Raw genomic sequence first — 20,827 nt, 5'->3', positions numbered from 1 at the left:
CATAGAGCCCCCGGTCCTGGAACATCTTAAACAGCAGCTCCGCCTTTGCTTTAAGAATATCCACTGTCAACAAAATGTTGGACTGCCGCTGCTGTAAAATCCAAATGTAAAGAGCTTCTTTCAGCAAAGGGAACGTCTGCTCTTTCAATGTTTTTCGATTATTTTCACCATATTCCTTGAACTTGTCCACCGCCTCACGAATTGTTCTTTCTTTTGGATTATTCTCGTGACCGTAGAAGATCCTACGCCGTACTTCTTCCCAAGAAAGTCATGCGTACCACCTCCTGCTTCAAAATCTTCAATTATGCGAACCTTCTCCACCAGTGTCAGGAAATTTCTCCACCGTTTCCGGTTAACGTTCTTACTGGATCCTTGCAAACCATCCATTTTGAGCCTGGCGATCGAAATGAACGTATATTAAATCTACGCTAATTTTAATATCAAACTTCATTACGAACTTACCAATTAATCCAACCTAGAACGAAACTCAACCACGAATGAAATAAACGTCAGTGGTGTGAAAACTTTTCTGCGTTTCCCATAACAACAAACAATCGGTGTGACCCTCGATCGATTTTCGACTTTGACAGTTCAGCCCAACGAGTGAAAGTCTTTCACAAATTGGGCTAAGAGCTTAGTGCAACGAGTGAAATTCGACTGTATCTACATCATGCATGAAATCGGAGCTCAAAACCTGGGAAATATCAATGACTGAAGCCAACTGGAGGGCTCTATCAACACCAAGACAATCTAAATTATTCATTACACCTTGTAACAGAATAACACGCAACCTACTCAGCTTGAATAAGGCAGATTTGAGTACATTAACCGGTCTATTGACCGGACACTGCCCGAGCAGGTATCACTTTAAAAAAATCGGAAAACTGGCAGATGATAACTGTCGTTTCTGCAATTTCGAAGCTGAGACTTCAGAACATTTACTGTGTCAATGCAGTACACTAATTCAGCAAAGACTGCGAATTCTTGGAAAGGGCATTCTTATGCCTAACGAGATTTGGTCTGCTGAACCAAAACAGGTAAGGAACTTCATAAAGGAAGTCATACCTTCGTGGGGGGATATGCAAAGTCCTGGTGCGACTATCACTTATTCCCTGAGTGATGGAACGAACTGACACTGCATACATAGCAAACTGGAGTGCACTACAATAGATCAAACTAATGGTCGCAGTGGTACAATGCTCCTACAGAAGAAGACGAAGCAAACTAAAAGTGACAGCTAACAAACGTCAGCGGAAGACAAATCATAACATTGACATAACAAAAATTCAAAACACCGTGAATGCTATTTATGTGTGAAATCGGCAATTACTTCTCGAGCAACCCAATATATTCCCCAAATTGTATTCGTTCCAGGTTCACATGTTGTACGAAACCTCTCCATATTATAACTAGTGTTTACTCCACGTCGGTGACGTTCAAATAGAACCCCTGTTGAACTGACAGAAGCCAACATATCGAGTTCCCCCCTGACATTTTCCCTTTGTTTTGCCTTGAATCGGGTTCCCCACTGACAGATCTGCTTGAAATTTTCCTAACGATCTGAGCACCAATCATAGCACCCGGCTGGTTTATTCAGATAACGTTATGAATTTTGCTTCTAAAACTAGATCTTAAATTTGATTCTTTGATGCATAACCTTATGGAATGGGTCTTAACTACAACGGAGTTCTATCAAAACAAATTCGTGAAGACAGAAGTAATACATCGGACGTTAACGTGAATATCAAACAACAGCTCAGCGATGACGTTGTCACGTCGTATCTTCAGCTGATTTCGTTATCTACAGCGAAATGATGATGCGCGAAAGCAAACAAGAGTTCGTAAAAAATGTATCCCAGCCCCAAAACCACAGATGTACAGATGCTTTGCGTGCTTATTGCAATCTTAATGCACGTTGCAGCATCAATAAGAGTGAAAATATAGCGCGGCTGAGAAAAGTGTCACGATCGACTGTTCAATTGCGAGTTATTGGTTTGCTTTCATTGATGAATATTGAACAAAAAAAAGGGAAAATCATCACCGCAGCATCGTGCAAGACGTTCATCCACAACGGATCCTGTAAGAAGGATAGAAATGGAAAAAATGTGCTGTTCATGCTTTCTCCTGGCAAATGCATAATGTATATCAGAACACCCCAATAAAGTAGCGAAAAGTATCTGATACAATTTGTTTTTGCCAATGTGCTTGGAAACGAATAGTTTTTGTTATATCGCAACAACGTTGACATGATTTTACATTTCATTGTTTAACCCTCCTGTACTCGCGTGCAAAATCATAACACGTATACTCGCGCACGGTGTCACAGACCGGAAATTGAACTTCTCTGTAATGTTGCCATTGTGTATTTTTCAGGCTTTATCGGTATTTATTTGAAGGAGAGGGTATGATTGAATGAAAAAACTCAAAAAAAATGTTTTCTTCGTCGTTAATTATGTTTTAATAGTCATCTAATTCAGCCTCCTCAAAACAGAGTAATTTTTGATACTCCAACACAAATAACGAAATTCGAATTTTTCACTGATATAAGCTGATGTAAGCAACTGAATATAATTCATGGAAGTATGAAGAGCTGTGAAATAACATAAAAACGTATTCATCGATTGTGGTATAATTGGAGTAAGAATCAGAACATAGCATAACTGCATGCTCGAAACAAACATTTTTTTTTACATTTCATGCAGTTGTTGCGTATTTTTCGGGTCTTTTATCAAAAAGAAGAATGTATAACGACCTTCTGGATAATTACCAGATGACAAAGGCTCTGGAATATAAAGTTTGTATATTTCTAATAGTCTTTGTCTCTGTATTCTTGGTAAACTATGAATTAATGCCTTTTTTCAGATGGGGCATGAAAAGATGATATAAAAGGATTTCTAGGAATTTCCTTTCTTTCACAAGTGAGTATATGTATGACCATTATATTTAGCGAATAACTATACGAAAGTCAAACATTTATATTTTGCTTTTGAACGAATGAATCTAACGACGAATAGTTAATATATGGATCCGTTCAATCCAGTTACGAAAGGGACTGAAATCAAATAAGAATAGTCCGGTAATGATCTTATGCATTAGATTCAATAAATATTCCACGCCACTAACATTAATTTATACATTTCATTCAACAATATTCTAGAATATGAAAAAAGGCACTTGTCCAAAAAAGTTACTCCTATACTCGCGTCGGTGTGTCAGACCGGAAGTGTTAAAAAAGTGGCACACGTCCCCATTGTGCCAACACATGCGATACGCTAAACGATGACGAACGACGAATAACGAAGCTAGAGAGAATCGCAAAGTCGTAGTGTTGATATTTTCTGAGAAATGAACGAATTATTGATTTCTCGGTCTGACAGACCAATGCGCGAGTATAAGAGTGTTAAAAAAAGGTAAACATTGTTTTTTATCCATACAAGAGTAACACGAAATTTGTTTTTGATTTTATTGAAATAAAATTCTGATGCTCATTCTCATTCTCATTGATGCTCATCGGAAACCTTATTTTTAATTCAGAACTGTGTTTTTTGTTCATTGTCGCGATTTAGGAACACTACCTTCTTATAATTCGCTGTCCGGTTCGTTTTTTAGTTTGATTAGTTTGTTATTGGGTTGATGACAGTTGATTTGGTCAGTTTGAATGATTTCGCTAACTAGACATGGGAGTAGGTCGGATTTTTGCGACTTAAATTTTAATACGTTGCTCTTCTCTTGGACGCCATTTTGATAACTGAAGGGTAAGTGTCAAAATCAAAATAGTGGCAACGTTCAGTACGCGCATATCTACAAAAAGAAGAGTATTTAGATTTTTTTAAATATACAATTAAAAGAAATGAGTTCTAATCGTAACACCCAACTATGTGTGTACTAATCCGTCATTATATTTCTCATTTCAGATTCAAGACCCTCCGGACGCCAGCCAACTATTTGGTCATCAACTTGGCTATATCCGACTTCGTCATCATGCTGGAAGCACCTCTCTTCGTGTACAACAGTTTCCACCAGGGCCCTGCCATCGGAAATACATGTGAAATAACCCGTTAATTGTTGCCACACAATCTCGCATTACCTTTTGCCTTTCTATTACAGGGTGCACAGTCTACGCGCTGCTAGGAGCCTACGGTGGAACCCTAGCCATCGTTACCCTGACTATGATCTCGATCGACCGATACAACGTGGTTGTCTACCCGCTGAACCCGAACCGGTCGACCACCCGACTAAAGGTGATGGTGATGATCGTTTTCAGCTGGATCTACTCGTTCATCTTTGCGGCGATTCCCGCGTTCGACGTAGGCCTTAGCCGGTACACTCCGGAGGGATTCCTGACGGCGTGCAGCTTCGACTATTTGGACCGCTCCTGGAATGCCCGCGTGTTTATGTTCTTGTACTTCATCTTCGCCTGGGTAGTGCCGTTCCTCGCGATCACCTACTGCTACGTAGCGATCCTTCGAGTTGTCATCGGAGCGAACAGCATCCAATCGAGCAAAAACAAGAACAAGACTGAAATCAAACTGGCCGGAGTGGTGATCGGCATCATCGGGCTGTGGTTTATCGCATGGACCCCGTATGCTGTTGTTTCCATGCTGGGCGTGTTCGGATACGAGAGTGCACTGACTCCCCTCGGGTCGATGATCCCCGCCATCCTGGCCAAGACTGCAGCCTGTATCGATCCGTACTTCTACGCCATGAACCATCCTCGCTACCGGCAGGAGCTGCGCAAAATGTTCTGCAGAGGACAGCAGGACATGGGCAATTCGCAGTATCAGACCTCCCGTTACAACCGGAACGCCTCCCGAATGGGTGATTCCGAGGTGAGCGAACGGGTAACGATTGGGCCCAAATCAGGTAAGGATGACGAACAGGAAGCGTCGGCACCTGCACCGGCCTATAGCGTAAACCTGGCCGCTAACCGTAAAGGTGGACTTCAACGGGCTCAATCTTCTATTTCAGCGGCCGACGATACGTCACTGTCCGTTTCAATCGATCTGACCGAGAGCAAGACCACCGGCCACCACTAGGACCGGCCATCCGTCCGGCCACATCTACAATCGATTCACGAAACGTCCACGGACGAAGACATCTCCGCTCTCTAGGGGGAGGGGAAAGGGACCAATCAGGAATTATGTGAAGAAGTGCCTTCTTGTGATAATATTTTAATATACGATAGAGACTTGTTAGGGTTGTGAGCTAACCTATTTCGAGTACGATAAGCGCTAACGCTCTGGATGCGCGTACTGTTGTTATAAAATTCTATAACTGACGCCAATTCCTACTGATCCCCCACTCATTACTTCTCATTCCAGATTAATTTACCCCACCATCTTCTAATTGAATCAGTGCATTGCACACGATTGTTTCAACTGTGATTCATTATCGTCTCACGATGCTTAGTTTTTCACGCGAAACGATCGAAAACGGATGAAAGTACAACCCAGTTTGTTGACGGATAATTGGATTTTCAGCGAACGCTGTTTACATCTTAATTACCCGAGATTAGTGAAAATTAGCGCTTCTTTGGGTTTGCCTTTCCGCGGAAATTGGTAAAATAAACAGCAGAAGCAGACCGCCTCCCAGCTGCACCTCGGGGTTTGCAACCAATTTGTACGCGTTTCTTTTTCTGTAGAATGAAGGTCTATTACTCTACAAAAAGAACAAGATGAAAAACCTGACCTAATGATAAAACTGGTGAACTTTTCCTCGAACTCCTCCCATAAGCCTCTTCACAGTATCCGGGTAAACTTTTCAGCTTGCAGATGACCACATTTTCATGAACTCATCGATTGACTGTGCTGTGCTCTACCATTCTTCTGAAGGTAATAATTGCCCAATCAAGTTCAATCGAACGTAGTTCTGGATAATTTGGTGGATTTTTAGCTTTTTCGACGATTTTGATCTTGTATTTATCCAGCAGTTTGAGGGTGGCAGCAGCGTATTGAGCGGATACAATCAGGCCAGAAAGTCGGTGGGGTTCTGTGTTGAGTCTGGTTGTGTCTAGTTCGCAATAAGTTTCATCAACTGCGATGCAACAATTTCATCGCTTTTCCAGGATCGTATCCAACCTCTGGCATCGCTCCTTTGCCCGTTCATGCTGTTCCACAGTTCGTTTCAGTGTCTTCTGTTAGTTGTAGATTCTGATGTTGGTCCTTTGTTTGATATTTCGGACGGTTCCGACGCTAACCTTGAGTTTTTTGGTAATTTTCCGTACAGAGTCAGATTTATCGGCTTTTTCACAAGTTTTGCAATATTTCTACAGGATAATCCCTTGGAACTGTGTTTTTGAATAACCATAAAACAGTTATCTTGATCAATGCGTGCCATTTTGCGAAATTAAACTGTTTTGGCACCAAATCCAAAACCCCAGCACAACGTCAACAAAATTAACTACATGATGAATGAAGATTTTGAAGAAATTTGGGTTAAACGTTGAAGTTTTATCGTCAAAGTTGTCCGTTTTATAAAATGAACATTCCTTAGGTTCCGAGTTTGTGAAATATTATAAAATCCGCATTTGCACCATTCCTTGTTTGCAACAATTAACTGTGGATTGCGCTTCCGATAATCAGTCCTAAACAAATAAGGGAAATTAGGGTAAAACTGACACCCTAAGAATTTTCCCATATTTCCGAGTCCTCTCATGATTCTTCGACTTCCAATAATTACAGAACCTCTCTTAAACTCAACATGAACCATTCTACAGCATTTATTGAGTAAAACTCCAATATTGATGTAGTGCAAAAAAGTATGTTTATACACTCTGTCTTCTATAAGACCACCCTGATTCTATTTCGTTGCAACACAAACAGTTATAATTTTAACAAGATACATTCATGCATTGTTGAATGCTTAGAATAAAGTATATTTAACGTCAATTTCGTTCAAAAGAGTTGTTTGTTTATTTATTGTGTTCAAATATGATAATTTCAGTTGTCCAGTTTCTATAAGACCATTCAAAATTCACAAGTATTATCAATGAAAATGAAAATTCAATTGTGTGAAAATTCAATGAAATTGTGCTCCCGTGGCCGAGTGGTTAGCGTCATAACTAACATGCCGGGTGTTCGGGTTCGATTCCCGTTCTGGTCGGGGGAATTTTTTGTCAAAGAAATTTCCTCCGACTTGCACTGTGATCACGCGTATTCTAGAGCTTGCCACTCAGAATGCATTCAAGGCGTGTTATTTGGCATAGAAATCTCAACTAAGTACTAATAAAAATGACGCAAGTAATACTACGTTGAGACGGCGAAGTTCCTCTAGGAACGTTAGTGCCATTGAAGAAGAAGAAGAATCAATGAAAATTATCAAACGATCGGCTTTTTTACATGTCAATAATTTGCAAACTTGCCACCTGGAAAATTCGTGTTGGAATACTATTAATCAAATTCTGCTGAACGGGTATCTCGATATTTTTCCATGTTTCCGAAATTGCTTAGTTCCCTTGCTGGTAGTTTCAGAAAATGTATGTAATCCTTGAATGATGAGAAAGCTATCTTGAGCTTTCCGGTTGCACAGAATCCCGCCCAAATCGTGCACGAGCCTTCACCAAACTTCCTGGTTGAAAAATACTGTTCCTTCTTCCGTATATCACGTCAGTACCCGTTCAAACCATCATGACCATCCAAATTGAACTTTTTTTCGTCAGTGAAAATAACCTATACATTGAAGAACTTTTCGTTATGGTATATAGAAAAATGTATTACTTTGGAAACATTCTTTGTCACAACATACCTTGTCCCACTGTCGGTTCATGTGAGCTCCGCAAAACTCAGACGTCTTCCGATGTAAGATGGTGTAAGATGAGGAGCTTTAACCTTTTAAACCCCTTTTTTTGTGAGGATTTTTTGTCAAAACTTGACAAATTGTCACCCGAGTAACATTTAAATTGAAATATTGCTTCATTTGCATAAGCGATTTTGAGGTATTCGAAGCTGTCCTAGCTATTTCCCGCTTGATTTCATCATCATCTCCCGGTAAGAGAGTTTCGATTTACGTGGAGTTCTCTCCTACCTTGAGGATTCGCCAAATAATTGAGCACTACTTAATGCAATCGTCCAATCCGACGAGCAATTTCTCTGATACCAACATTTTCTTGGTTAAATGCCTCAATTTATCTTTCTTCTCTCTCCGTGAGCACTTTTCCCTTCGGCATTTTCCAGATTTATTGATCAAAACAACTAAAACAACAAAAAATGTAACTGGTCTTATAGAAACTTGACACTTGAAAAATACAACAACATTCGTTTACGCTCAGTGCTTACACATACATATATGAAAATCAAACAGTGTGTAGTAGTCACCGATACCTACACACTAGAATATAAATTGAAGCATTGTTTGTTTACAATGATACAAATCAGCAAGATCATCACCTGGTCTTATAGAAGTTGGACAGAGTGTAGATGGAATAAATCGAAGTGCGGGTAAAATCAACACCCTGTCGGAGTAAACCCGACAGCTTTAGACGAACGAACGAAAGTTATTAGAATAATTTCAAAGCACTAAGAGGCTGTACATATTCTATGTGGACACTTTAAGAGCGAGAAGGAGAATAGTGGTAAATGATATGTAATTGGATTGAAAAAAATTTGAGTGATACGCGATCGGACGGCACTGGGGTAAGTTGGTCGCGTTCCGTTCCTTCGATACGTACGGTATTTGTTTTCCATCGAGATACACCAACGTCTTCTTGGTGTAATGGGAAGACGCCTTGTCCGGCCAGAAGACGTATTTCCCATCAGAATGATGCTCCTCTAAGAACGGAACCAGAATCCTCTCCAGACACTCCTCCTGGTACACCTACTGGTTGATGGCAAGTCCGCTCAGCTTGTAAAACCAGGGCTTTGAAATTCCTTTGTCGGAGATTGCAATATACAGCGTAACTTTCTTCTCAAACTTGTGCTTGCATTTGTACTTCACCCCGGGGGATGTGTGGATTTCACGGTCGCTATCTGCTCATCCGTGTACTCTGAGAACCTAGTCTTTTTCAGACAGACGAAGCCCTCCTGCTTGTGGGTTCTGTGGATGTAGGAATGGGAGCAGCGAAATTTTCGGCCGGCGTCACGCAAACTCTTCCGCTCGACGTCCCGGGATGCCAAGATCCGGTCAACAGTGCTCACCGGCACATTTTCGTCTCGAAAGTGGTCTACTGTAAGCTTCTTGCCTTGACTTTCACGCGTTTCCAAGAACTGACAGCACCCGAGCGAAAAAAAAGAGCAACCCGTTTCTAGAGAGCTCAGAGAGTAGTTTTCGCAGTGAGAAAAAAAATACGCTCTTTACTTTTTTTTTCAGAAAGTTATTGAAATCATTCTAATTTTTTATTGAAGACCTGTTAGTATCTCGCAGTCAAAGTTCAGCGAAGAAGTATGCCTAAATCTATTGATTGTTGCTTCATTTGAATGTTTTCGACACATTTTTTTAATAGTACCTCGATTACCTTCAATTTAAACAACATTCAATTGCGCTAAATCATTTCAAAAGTATCAAAGAAAAACTCTTTTCGATAGACACTCGTTTCTCGGGGGGGTTTTTTTTGCGGGCGAATGATTCTATTGTCAAATAATTTTCTTCAGATGTTATTTCATGCGTTTCATATGATTGTAGGTTATTGATTCAATTGTGATTTTACGATTACAAGAACTTTTGCTTGATTATGCAGTTTTACTATTTTACAGTCCTTTGAAGTCACCGAAGAAATGTTTCTAATTTCAGTATGATCATTAAGGGTGCAATCCTAATGTTGGATGGAATCAATCAAATCTCCACGTCAAAACCATTAGAAAAGCAGATATGTATTTGTCATTTGTCGTTAGTTCTCTCGAATGTTCTCGAAAAGCGATTTTTAAGGAGTAGTATTTTGGGCTTATTATCAGTTATCATAATGGGATTATTACATTTATGATCAAATAGATTTCCATACCCACCATTTCATACAGTTGCCATAGCCTAGCTTTTCCTACAGTCATCGATTTCACATATTTATAAACTCAAGATATATTGGTAGGAAGATGTGTAATCAATATTGCATAAGTAGATTTTGGAACAAACTGAAGAACCATACAAAAATTTTTTCGGACAATGTTAATGGGAAAAATCAAAGAATAGAAAACAACCGCTTCTACTAAAAAAAGCTTCATTAAATAATTTTTTTTATTGATTTTTTTTTCAAAAAACATTATTTGATTTAAGATTATAATTAGAATAAAACAATTACAATGTTGCAGGCCGTGAAAGTGAAGCAGAGTCGAGAATTGTCTAGTGAAATTTTGCCACACATGTCATTTTGATATTTAATACAGAATGGTCGTTGGGAATTTGTTAATAAAACCTATTTTCCTATTTTTTTGGAACGCGTCCTCTGAAAATGTTCCAATAATGACGGAAAAGGTTTTGTATTGCGTTGACAACAACAGTCAAGTTGAGATACTGTAGCTGAACAAAGTACATTTGAGAAGTTTTCGAAGTTTTAGCTACTTCATTTTTTGAATATATGATTTGCGGAAACGAGTGAATCGAAAGATTTCTAGTCTGCATTAACAAAAAAAAAGTAAATGCTTTTTTCATGAAATATTTTTTTTTCTTGTTTTTTATCATCATAAGAGAAACACCAAAGACCAATTAGAATGTTGACTAATTTGAAATTGAATATTGGCACAATGCAATTACTTCCATTTTTTCAATTAAAATATATGGAAGAATATCCACGTTGACAACATGGGAGTGGTATAGTCAATGCCACGCTTGTCCACGGAGGGGTAGGAAGGAGTCTGAATTCGTGCTTTTTCTGCACACGTGGTACATAAATTCTACAAGCGAAATTTGACACAGACTGTCTCCTGTATGCTGAGCGGTTTTGTTTTGTTGTTTGACTTAGAAGCAAAACGGTTTTGTTGTCCGCAGCATTAGGGTGACTCGAAACGTAAGAAATGACAAGTATATACTAGGGAAATCGGAATATTTGCAAAATATTGCATATAACTGGAAAAATCAGGGGCAATCGGGTTTACCTACAGAGTCAATTTTATTCAGATCTCACCATCAGATTAATTTTTATTTTCCGTTGAGCAGCGTGGTTTTCATATCTAATTTTTATTATTTTCCATTTAATGGCAGCAATTCCAAGAGTAATTACCCCCATCGCCACCCGAACAGTGTTTATTTATATAGGCACAGCTCTGATCCACTTGAAATATCGTTAAGGTCGCATACCACCCATTTATCAGAATTAACCAATATTTTCCAACGGGTCGAAAGAAACCCTCATCATCATCTAGCCGATCGTTTCCGTGAATTCCGAACTAATTTCAAAGACAGTTCCTCCCTTTACATTTTAGCGCTTCTCTGGAATAATCTTCTATTCCATTCTGTTTGAGAATCCTATCCAATTCGGAATCATTTACCTTAATATTAATCATTTTATAAATTAAATAAACCACAATCACATCATTCTCTCTCACACACCCACCGTCTAGCCGTTAGGCGTCCGTCAATATTAGGCGTTAAGTAGAATACACTGGTGAACCATCACCATTCGATTAGGGTATTACGTAACGTAGAAAGTCACTCTCAAATAACTTAGAACTAGCAAAACAAAACCCAGAAAAACGTAAAGCGTAAACGAAATTCGAAAAAAAAACACATACTAAACTAAGAGACTTGTTCGATACCAAAGGTACCATAGTCGACACATCGCCATCACATGCCCATTCGGGACTTCGAAGCTGAAAGGAACAATCCGCGTGCATTAATTAATAAAAAATATGATGATGGAATTTTGCAAAGAATAAACACGGTTTAGAAATAAAAATTATGCATGAAACTGTTTTCCCCAAGTGGTGATAAAATCTCAAAATGGAAATAGTATATGAGAAAGGTTTCATGATGAGTTTATAGTTTGATATTAGGAAATTTTTTGAAAAATTATTGAGTAAGATTCAGGACTAAGTGTTTCATGCATTGAAAGAACATCGAGTGATTATTTTCATTCAAAATTTGCTGACTGCAACTACACAGTTTATAGATGTCGACACTGTACCTCCGAAGTCCCGAATAGTCCAGACATAAACCGCATTCATATTGAAATCAATCCCGCCCGATGGTGAATATAAAATTTGACTTTGACTTTAGATCTCGCCTGACCACGCCGAATCTCGCGCGTGGCGGTGTGAGCGGTAACGGTTTCCGTTTTCTCTCGAATGAAATTTAGTACCCTTCCCCGGGGACAGCATTGTTTGTCCAAAGCTAAGTTTCCGCCGACAGAATTCCACCACACGAATTTTATGTTTGTTGTTTTTTGGAAATTTTCACACCATTCAGTCGATATTAGTCAGTGGAGCAAAACAATATTCGATATCGCTGTGTAGTAGAGCATAAGATAAGATGTTCAATTTCCATTTTCCAGAATGACCGATTCGACACCAGCGAATTGAGCGAATAGAAACATATATCAAATAACCTCGAGTGAGCTTAACAGAACAAATCCAGTATATATTACTAAGAAAGATTGCAATAAATGTTAGTCGTTCATGCATTAATGTGATATCAAATCAAAGTTGGAAGTACCATTCGAAGAGTTTAAAATCGGTATCAACGAGAAGAGTTCAAATTTTACAACAAAAAGAGGAAACCAACTCCACCGAGAGTTCAGCAAGAGAAATAAATACATAAACCAATACTGAATGTAAAACCGGAAACATGTTATCATAGTATAGAGTTTAACGCGCTCAGGTGAGCTGCAACGAAGAGAATGAATCTCAAAAACTAGTCACAGAATTTATCACTCCGGCTGTTATATGACGATTGGTTGGAAGAAGACAAAATATATTTTCGAAAGATTGAAATCGTATATAACCCTTATCGAATTTTAATTGATCCGAAATCTCTCTTTTACCCGTTGAGCAATACCCTATATAAATTTCTTGCGTTTCTATCTGGGAAATGGAGTTTTAAGTATAGGTAAGTATTAGAATTCATTCGCTATCCAACTCTTGACGAGTAAAGTTCAGTGTCGGTATTGTGCGTTGCCACTTTTGCTATTGTGCTATTGGTACGAGTGAATCGTGTACGAGTGAAGGTCATTGCTGTCCGCTTTCGACCTGACCTTTTGTGAAGTGGAACGAAGGAACAAAGAAAGCAGCGCTTTTGCAGCGAGCCGGATTGCGGCTGTTGAACTGATTCGGCAAAACGGGATCGCCATCGCGTGACTGTCGCAAACGGGATTCATCATCACGTGGCTGCGTAAGCTATTCTTGCGCTATTGTGTTGTCTCCGTAGCGCGTAGCCTCTGTCTCTCCCTGATTAGGGCAGTAGAGCGCATTATTGGAACAACTTATATATTAAGGTACACATATTTATTATTAATATTATTATTCAATTCATTTGTTCATTGTTTGATATTATTATCATAATTTTTTTTTTTGCTATTTTTTTTTTAAGATTATTGTTAAAATCAAAAATAATTTAGAAATAAGACAGAAATTTTTGTAAAATGGAGAATAGTGGAGGATCTCCAGAGATGGAGATCTCCGATAATGAATCTCATACAAGATCTGGGAAAAAACATAAACGAGTCCCTCATAAGGAAGATAATTCTTCTGGGGACGAATCCGCTCATCCTACCAAGCCCCCCTCTAAGAAAATTGCAAGCCTCCCTTCTCAACCCACTGTTACTTCCACTCCCCCTCTCCCATCATCGATTTCGCTTCCCCCTTCTGATGCTTCCGATCCAACCCAATCCTCGTCCTCGTCCTCATCCTCATCCTCGTCCTCGTCCTCGTCCTCGTCTTCCCCCTCTGTTGTCTCCGCTCCACGTGTCAGAGTTTATCCAGAAGATGCACCTGGAACTGGCCCTTGGGTTGTTTTCCTCCGGCCAAAACCGAAAGGAAAAAACCTTAACGTGATTCAGATCATGAAAGATCTGGCCAGATACACTTCTGTATCTGAAATTCGCAGGGTTAGACCGAACAAATTGCGAGTTGTCGTGAATGAACGGAAACACGCAAACGAGATTGTTGCTGATCAACATTTCACTCTCGAATATCGAACATTTATACCCTCCCATAACGTAGAAATTGAGGGGGTGATAACTGAAACGGGTCTGACGAGCGAACAAATAAAAGCAGAAGGAAAAGGCAAGTTCAAGAAGCTCCCCTCAATGGAAGTGAAAATCTTGGACTGTCGCCAACTCGGGAAACTTTCCCATGATGGGGACCAAACTAAATTTACGCCGTCCGACTCGTTTCGAGTCACCTTTGCTGGTGCCGCCCTCCCTGACTACGTTATGGTGGACAAATTGAGACTACCTGTGCGACTCTTCGTGCCAAAGCCCATGACTTGCAACAAATGCAAGTCAGTTGGTCACACTTCGGATTATTGTGCCAACAAGGAGCGCTGTGCCACTTGCGGAGAGCAACATGAGGGGAAATCGTGCAGTGCGACTGAGCATAAATGTCCATATTGCGGGGGATCCCCACACGAGCTCTCAGTTTGTGAAAATTACAAGAGTCGCTGGGAGAAACAGAAGCGCTCTTTGAAGGAACGCTCGAAACGCACTTTTGCGGATATTTTAAAGGGCGCTTCTCCACTGGCCCAACAACAACAACCAATCAACACACAAAATGTCTTCGCCACGTTGCCCGTTGACGAAATAGAAGCGGACACAGCTAACGGGGGCACACCGTTCATTTTCCAAGGGAATCCCCGGCGCAAAAATGTGACCACTCCCAAAGTTCAAGGACAAGCCCCTCCGGTGATACCCCCTGTTAGCATGCCTAAAAAATCGAGTGCAGCGGACAAGCAAAATCAGGTTCCTCCTGGTTTCCGTGGGAATAATTCACCTTCGAATGGCCCAGCACTCGAGGGGACATCAAAAACCCCAACTGTCCCTATTTTTCCGTCCAGTTCAACTTCCCAATCGGGATTTATAAAGTTATCTGACCTTTTGGACCAAATCTTCAAGTGTTTTAATGTTTCCGACTCCATCAGAACCATTGTCATCTCAATGCTTCCAGTATTAAAGACAATTTTGCAACAATTGATGCAAACATGGCCCCTCCTTGCAATGATTATCTCTCTTGATGTCTAATTCAAATAGAGAGGTCGGAGATATCACTGTTTTACAGTGGAATTGTCGTAGTCTTATCCCTAAATTGGATACATTCAAAATTTTAATTCATAACTACAATTGTGATGTTTTTGCTCTGTCCGAAACTTGGCTTTCTTCGCGAGATGATATCTCTTTCCACGATTTTAATATTATACGCTTGGACCGTGATGATAGATACGGAGGGGTGCTTTTGAGGATCAATAAGTGCCACTCATTTTTTAGAATTGACCTTCCACCTATTGGAGGGATCGAAGCTGTTGCTTGTCATGCAAACATCAGAGGCAAAGACCTCTGTATTGTCAGCTTGTATTGGCCTCCGAGAGCTGCGGTTAGCCGCAAACAACTTGATGACATGTGCTCACTCCTTCCTGAGCCACGATTGATCTTGGGAGACTTCAACTCTCACGGAACTGCCTGGGGGGAACAGTACGACGACAATCGTTCATTGTTGATATATGACCTTTGTAACAGCTTCAATATGACCGTTTTGAACACTGGGGAAACAACACGTGTACCTAAACCTCCTGCTAACCCAAGTGCTCTTGACCTCTCGCTTTGCTCGAATTCACTATCGTTAGATTGCAAGTGGAATGTAATCCAGGACCCCAACGGTAGTGATCACTTGCCAATCAAAATTTCCATCACCATTGGGTCGAATTCTTCTGAATCTATAAACATGGCATATGACCTCACAAGACACATTGACTGGAAAAAATATGCGGACGCGATTGCTCTAGCCATCAATTCCAGAGATGGTTTACCTCCATTGGAGGAGTATAACTTCCTTTCTCGTTTGATCTATGACAGCGCGGTTCGCGCTCAAACGAAACCCATCCCAGGTTCCACCATTTCCCGAAGGCGTCCCAATCTATGGTGGGATAGCCAATGTTCCAAGCTTTATGTAGAAAAATCGAATGCATTTAAAGCTTTTCGGAAACGTGGAACCCCTGAAAATTTTCAAACGTATTTAGCCCTTGAAGATCAATTTAAAAACTTAATCAAAGGGAAAAAACGTGCTTATTGGCGAAATTTCGTGGGAGGTTTGTCACGAGAAACGTCAATGAAAAAATTATGGAAAGTGGCTCGAAACATGAGAAATCGCTCTTCAACGAATGAAAGCGAAGAATATTCACATCGATGGATTTTTAATTTTGCACGGAAAGTTTGTCCTGATTCCGCTCCTGTGCAAAAAATTGTTCGAGATATACCACAAGATAGGTGCGATCTTGATTCCGAGTTTTCGATGGTAGAATTCTCTCTTGCTCTGCTCTCATGTAACAATTCTGCTCCGGGATCGGATAGAATTAAGTTCAACTTGCTGAAAAACCTCCCTGATGTGGCGAAACATCGCTTGTTGAATTTATTCAATCGGTTTCTGGAGAATAATATTGTTCCAGATGATTGGAGACAAGTACGAGTTATAGCTATTCAAAAACCCGGAAAGGCCGCGTCCGACTTCAATTCGTACCGCCCAATAGCAATGCTGTCTTGTATACGGAAATTGTTGGAGAAAATGATCTTGTTTCGCCTTGATCGATGGGTTGAAACGAATGGCCTACTCTCAGATACACAATATGGGTTCCGCAGGGGCAAGGGGACGAATGATTGTCTTGCGTTGCTTTCTTCAGAAATTCAAATGGCTTACGCCGAAAAAAAACAAATGGCTTCAGTATTCTTGGACATAAAGGGGGCCTTTGATTCTGTTTCAATAGAGGTTTTGTCAGACAAATTACACTCTCGGGGTCTGCCGCCTCTATTGAATAATATGTTATATAACTTGCTTTGTGAGAAACATTTGAACTTTTCTCACGGAGATTCGGCAGTAAGTCGGGTCTCTTACATGGGCCTCCCCCAGGGCTCATGTTTAAGCCCCCTTTTGTACAACTTCTATGTAAGCGACATCGACAATTGCCTTACACAAAACACGTAGGATCTGCCTTACACTGTCGTAGGATCAAACGAATCCGACCTGCAAGAACCCTTACAAGATACTTTGAACAATTTTTTAACCTGGGCCATTGGGCTAGGGATCGAATTCTCCACGGAGAAAACAGAGATGATGTTTTTTTCTAGGAAGCATAGACCAGCAAAACCAAAGCTTCAACTTTTGGGTAAACCGATCACTCATGCTATGTCATTCAAGTATCTTGGGGTCTGGTTCGACTCCAAATGTACTTGGGGGCCCATATTAGGTATCTGAGTAAAAAATGCCAACAAAGAATAAACTTTCTCCGTACAATTACCGGCACATGGTGGGGAGCCCACCCAGAAGATCTTATAATGTTGTATCGAACAACTATTCTCTCAGTGATGGAGTATGGCAGTTTCTGTTTTCAATCAGCTGCCAAAACACACCTCATTAAACTCGAGCGAATTCAGTATCTTTGTCTCCGTATTGCGTTGGGATGTATGCCCTCAACGCATACCATGAGTCTCGAGGTTTTGGCAGGCCTACTCCCACTAAAAGATCGCTTCAATTTATTATCTCTTCGGTTCTTCATCCGGTGTAAGGTCATGAACCCATTGGTGATCGGAAATTTTGAGCAGCTGATCGAGCTAAATTTTCACTCCGGATTCATGAGTTCATATCATGAATTCATCTCCATGCAGGTTGATCCTTCTTCGTATATTCCCAACCGTGTTTGTTTCCCTGACTACATCAATTCCTCTGTGCATTTTGATCTGTCCATGAAGCAAGATATCCATGGATATTCAGATTACCAACGATCGAGGATCGCTCCAACGATCTTCGATGAAAAGTATGGGGGTATCAATTGTGATAATATGTACTTTACTGATGGGTCCACTATAAACGAGTCCACAGGATTTGGAGTGTTCAACGAATTTTTTAGCACCTCACACAGTCTTCAGAATCCTTGCTCAGTGTATATTGCTGAATTGGCAGCAATTCATTGGGCGCTGGACAGCGTCGCCTCACGACCTGTTGAACACTATTACATTGTAACGGATAGTCTTAGCTCTGTCGAAGCTATCCGTTCAGTGAGGCCGGAAAAGCACTCGCCGTACTTCCTTGAGAGAATACGAGAAATTTTGAGTGCTTTATCCAGACGCTGTTATGTCATTACCTTTATCTGGGTCCCTTCACATTGCTCCATTCCGGGTAATGAGAGGGCTGACTCATTAGCAAAGGTAGGTGCAATTGAAGGCGATATTTATCAGCGTCAAATCGCCTTCAATGAATTTTATTCTTTAGTCCGCAAAAATACCATCGCTAACTGGCAACGCAAGTGGAATGAAGATGAATTGGGCCGGTGGTTTCACTCGATTATCCCTAAGGTTAGCCTCAAACCATGGTTCAAAAGTCTGGACTTGAGTCGGGACTTTATTCGCACCTTCTCCCGACTCATGTCCAATCACTGTTCGTTAGATGCACTACTCTTCCGTTTCAATCTTGCCAGCAGCAATCTCTGCGTTTGTGGCCAAGGTTATCACGACATCGAGCACATTGTTTGGTCGTGCGAGGTGTATCTGGTCGCCAGATCGAATTTAGAAAACTCCCTTCGGGCCCGAGGAAGACAGCCCAATGTGCCGGTGAGAGATGTGTTGGCTCGGTTAGACCTTGATTACATGTCCCATATATATGTTTTCCTTAAAGCTATAGATCTTCGTGTGTGATTGCCCCTACATCCTTATACCCTCCTTTCCTTCCTTTGCGGGTAATTCGTCCCCTTGCTATAAATAGTAGAATAAGTTGAAATGTAAATACACTATAGATATACGAATAGATTTATAAATTGAGTGTTCATCAACATTGTTACAATTTCCTTATATCCCATCCTTCTCCTAAAAATATGTCACCCTCCTAAACTCGAGTACACCGCGAGTAATCGGTTTTCCACCTTACTAACCATAGATGTAAGAAAATTGTTTATATATATAGTTTTAAAATTATATTTAAGAATTCGGCTCCTTTAAACTTAAGTAACTGAGCCTGTAAAAATAAACGAATTAAAAAAAAAAAAAAAAAGTATTAGAATTCATATTTTGATATTATTCCTTTTAACATTTCACGTGCCTCACCATTCTCCCAATGATTCTGATCAGATATCGAGTTTATAAAAATCAATCGTGTCAGTTTCCCAAAAGATAACTTCATTAATCTTTCACTAACTATTTCGACAACGGACCGTCTGCGAGCAGGATTTCGCTCTTATCGAGCAAGCAAATAAATGAAACGGGACGTTGAAGCAGAGTCTAATGAACAAAACTTGCGCTCGGAGATTGTATGACTTAGTTCTGATGAGGCACCAATGGCTGCTCATTGACGGTGATTTTCACTTTCATCCATGGCACGGGGAGGTATTTGTCACAAACAATACGATGAAATCGATGGACTCGAAGTTGTGCAAAGAAGAATGCCTCAGGAAATACCTGCTGCCTTTCATAAAAATACCCAGAGACTTGAACTTGACCTTTTGGTCTGATTTAGTGACTTGCCACTACAGCCTGGTGGTTGTCAGAGGTATCGTGAGATTCTAGTCGATATCCTCGACTAGAACCTAAAAAACATCCTTTTCCCCTCAACTCCACCCAATAGAAAAATATTGGTCAATCATGAATCGAAGATTGATGACACCTAAAATGCCTAAAACGGCTAGAGACCAATGCAGCGAAAATTCAAACTCAATCGAAATAAATCGACGACAATGACAAAGACCACCATTCATTATCGAAAAACCATTGCTTCCATCAATCGACTTGGTTAACCTAGTTGATATAAGTCTTTGCTAGTATTGTGGCCGTTTTTTCTTCAGTGCACAGCTCAAACGCATCAATTGTCGTCGGTAGAGGTCCCCCGTAATAGTTCCATTTGGTTTTAGCACCTCATAGTACACCACACCCAGCTGGTCCCACCAACTAGACAGCATAATCTTCTGGCCGTGAATATTCCGCGCGGCCGTCGATTCTGATGCATGGCCGGTGTATCCATACGTTTCCCGACGTTTAGGATTGTCGTAATGGACACACTTTTCATCGCCAGTAACGATTCGATGCAAAAAACCCTTTCTTTTATGCCGTTGGAGCAGTTGTTCGCACGTGAAAAAACGGCGTTCGACGTCTCGTGGCTTCAATTTATACGGCACCCAATGTCCTATCTTTTGGATCATTCCCATTGCTTTTAAACCATCGGATATGGTTTACTGAGCTATTCCAAGTTTATCTGCAAGTTCTTGTTGAGTTTGAGGCGGGTCTTGATCGCTTCCAATGCTCCATCTTCAAACTTTGTTGGCGGTCCGGAACGTTCTTCGTCTTCCAAGTCAAAATTACCACTTTTAAACCGTGCAAACCACGTCTGTCACGTTCGCTCAGTTGGAGCATAGTAACCATGAACTTCCATCAAAATGCGATGACTTTCCGCAGCATTTTTCATCATATTGATGTAATGAAGTAACACTCCCCGCAAAAACACTCTCGTTGGTACGAAATTCGACATATTTGAAGTGGCAAAAAACTATGTTGTTTACGCTTCAACCTTTCGACATATACTGAAAAAGACGCGCAATGACAGTAGTTTTCCAACGGATGTCTGGAAATTTGATTCACTGGAATAATAATCAATTTCCAATCTGTTTCAATCTGTTGTAAAACGGAAGAAACTTACCGGTACTCCTAATACATTTTTTGTGCGGCCCCTTATCCCTCTAAGTGGTGCGGACTCAATCCACTTCATTTTCAAGCAAATTCATGCAT

General features: G+C 40.5%; 1 protein-coding gene across 3 annotated transcripts in view; it reads left to right on the top strand.

Annotated features, from left to right (window-relative positions):
* LOC129768828 (opsin Rh4) overlaps positions 1-12,834 on the top strand; it is a 276,388-nt gene extending 263,554 nt beyond the window's left edge. For 2 of the 3 annotated variants that reach the window (XM_055770739.1, XM_055770738.1), the window contains exons 5-6: positions 3,915-4,045; positions 4,108-12,834. In XM_055770739.1, the coding sequence (XP_055626714.1) occupies positions 3,915-4,045; positions 4,108-5,036 (1,060 nt within the window). In that variant the 3' untranslated portion in view covers positions 5,037-12,834. The remainder of the gene's footprint in view (positions 1-3,914; positions 4,046-4,107) is intronic. The other variant, XM_055770740.1, reaches the window with a different exon arrangement.
* The last annotated feature ends 7,993 nt before the right edge of the window (positions 12,835-20,827 follow it).

The sequence above is a fragment of the Toxorhynchites rutilus genome, chromosome 2 (assembly GCF_029784135.1).
Source record: "Toxorhynchites rutilus septentrionalis strain SRP chromosome 2, ASM2978413v1, whole genome shotgun sequence".
In the NCBI taxonomy this organism is placed as follows: domain Eukaryota; kingdom Metazoa; phylum Arthropoda; class Insecta; order Diptera; family Culicidae; genus Toxorhynchites; species Toxorhynchites rutilus.
The sequence above is the reverse complement of the archived record's forward strand: the minus strand, read 5'-3'. Positions and strand labels throughout refer to the sequence as shown.